The 2,500-nt window shown below is 39.7% G+C and overlaps 1 protein-coding gene across 1 annotated transcript in view; it reads left to right on the top strand.

Moving 5' to 3' along the window:
• The first annotated feature begins 2,254 nt into the window (after nt 1-2,254).
• The window catches only part of LOC138055634 (neural cell adhesion molecule 1-like), a 36,671-nt gene continuing 36,425 nt past the window's right edge, over nt 2,255-2,500 (top strand). Inside the window, exon 1 of the mRNA XM_068901522.1 lies at nt 2,255-2,489. Coding sequence (XP_068757623.1) covers nt 2,255-2,489 — 235 coding nt within the window. The remainder of the gene's footprint in view (nt 2,490-2,500) is intronic.

The following is a 2,500-nucleotide window of genomic DNA, read 5'->3' as shown; positions in this document are numbered from 1 at the left end:
TCAAATTAGCCATGATTGCACGAAAGTTGATAAACTACTTATTACAAAGGAAGCTTATTGGAGTGCCCAACTATTCACGCTATCACCTTATGGTCTTAACAAAAGACAGGAATTCCATTCAAAGAATAGAATTCATTTTAATTCTCTTGATGATTAATATTACGTTGCTGGGCGTTTTTTTACGATAAGTGTTACAATTGCGTGAAATCTTGTTAGTTCGTGATCATTGGATTTTTTTCATACCTGTTAATTAGCACTACATTATTATCATTTGTTCTTTATCGTTATTTTTTAGTTACGTAATGCTCTTGTTAGTTTTTTCTATACATTTTAAAGAATTTAAAAGAATTTGTCTAGACAAAGGATCTTACGAGCCGTATGCAAAGCCTAACAACACACCGCTCTATGTGCACCGTGAAAGTAATCATCCACATTCCATCCTACAAAGCATTCCCCTGGCGATCAATTAAAGGCTTAGCGAAATCTCATCGAACAAGGAATCCTTCGACAAAGTGGCACCTATATAATTATCAGCAAGCGTTAGAAAAAAGCGATTACAAACACCAATTGAAATTTGATGCAACATCTAAAGACCAGACGCGCAGTGAGGAGAGAAGCAGACGCCGAAATATAGCGTTGTATAATCCACCCTTCAGTAAGAACGTTGCTACTAACGTGGGAGAGAAATTTTTACGTATCGTAAAAGAATCCTTTCCACCAGGGCACCCGCTAAGAAAAATCTTTAACAGAAACACTTTGAAAGTGAGCTATTCGTGCATGCCAAATTTGGAAAGAAAAATCAGCGCCCACAACAAGTCCTCCCTTGTGAATAATTTTCAATCACATGAAAAATCATGCAATTGCAGAGACAAACACTCTTGTCCGTTAAGTGGTGATTGCTTAACCCAAAACGTGGTCTACCAAGCCACAGTTGAAAGAGCCATGGGAAAAGAAACATACATCTGGCTTACCTCGAATCAATTCAAAACAAGATTCCGACACCACACGGCTTCATTTAGAAATGAGAACAAAAGGAACGCAACCGAGTTGAGTAAATACATCTGGTCCCTAAAGGACACCAAAACGGAATTTGCTGTAACCTGGAAAGTAATGGCTCGCGCCAGGCCTTATTCAAATGTAACAAAGAGATGTAATCTTTGCATAGCAGAAAAATTCTACATCATATGTAAACCGGGAGCGGGCACCCTGAACAAAAGGAACGAGCTGGCGAGTGCGTGCCGGCACGCAACTAAATATTTGATAAGGCATGCTTGAACCATCAACCTATAAAAGGAACGTTAGTCAGTCAGTGTTTCATGCACCTGACGAGAGAGGACCATCAGGCCCTTTCGAAACAGTTCTGTAGTGTTTTAATGTTTTAATTTTTCCTTTCCTACACAAGTAATTATATATATATATATATATATATATATATATATATATATATATATATATATATAGCGCAAGTAGGGGGTTCCAGTTAGCTGCAGAGTGCTCGATACGTGAAGTAGAGCGAATATAACGTTTACAAGAAAGACAACTTCACAGCGTAGCGACTTCAAGTTTCATGTTTGGACAATCATCAGGCTACAGATCTTACATTTGCATTCTAACTCATTTAAAGACCATTCTAATACTCTAGGGGAGCGTGCTATTTTAAGTTCGACAACAGGTATTTGTTCTTGTGTCTGCATTTAGAAATTAACTCGTTTCTTTTGTTCAGTAGGTGGCGCGTATCTGCTTTTATTATGTACAACTTTTCTGTAAGGCACAGGTCGCATCTCTTTGATCCACATTTGTATGGTGAGGCGAAAGACTCTATTGCCCAGCGTAGCGTGTAATTGATGTTATTGTCCTTTAGACTCCAGATATGCCTCGATAACTCCGTCTCACTGCAGTACTTTTTATGCCTGAAGGATTTAGTGTGATTGTTGTATCGGGTTTTAAATTCTCCCTCTGACGCTCCGTAGTAGATCTTGGTGTTGATATCGCTTGTCACTTCGGCTCTATAGACTATAGACGATGATAGGCATTTGCCGTCTAAGGGGCATGATTGCTTGTTTCTGCAATTGCATAGCCGCGCTTCGTTAGGTGTTTTCGTGGCGTTTAATACTTTCGCATTGTGTTACCAGATAAAGCTTGCCAGGTTGGTTGTGCAGCAGTAGCTAAGCTTGATTGTGTTCGTGTTTAGAATTTTGTGAAGTTTGTGGCCTTTGTGGAAGTGTTTCTTGATCAGGTAGATGAATTTTTCCCGATGCAGGTTGTATGGTGGATTGAACCATTCGACAAAGCCAAAGATGTCTACGAATTGGCGTTTAAGGAAAACGGGCACAACGCAACCTTCAAGTACGAGCCCGCCAAGCAAAACAGCAAACGGAAAAGGAACCGTCAACGCAATATCCTCTGGTTCAATCCACCATACAACCTGCAAGTCAAGACCAACATCGGAAAAAAATCCACTAAATCCTTCAGGCATAAAAAGTACTGCAGTGAGACGGAG

The sequence above is a fragment of the Montipora capricornis genome, chromosome 7, assembly GCF_036669925.1.
Source record: "Montipora capricornis isolate CH-2021 chromosome 7, ASM3666992v2, whole genome shotgun sequence".
NCBI classification, from domain to species: domain Eukaryota; kingdom Metazoa; phylum Cnidaria; class Anthozoa; order Scleractinia; family Acroporidae; genus Montipora; species Montipora capricornis.
This window is presented reverse-complemented; position numbering and strand designations above follow the sequence as displayed.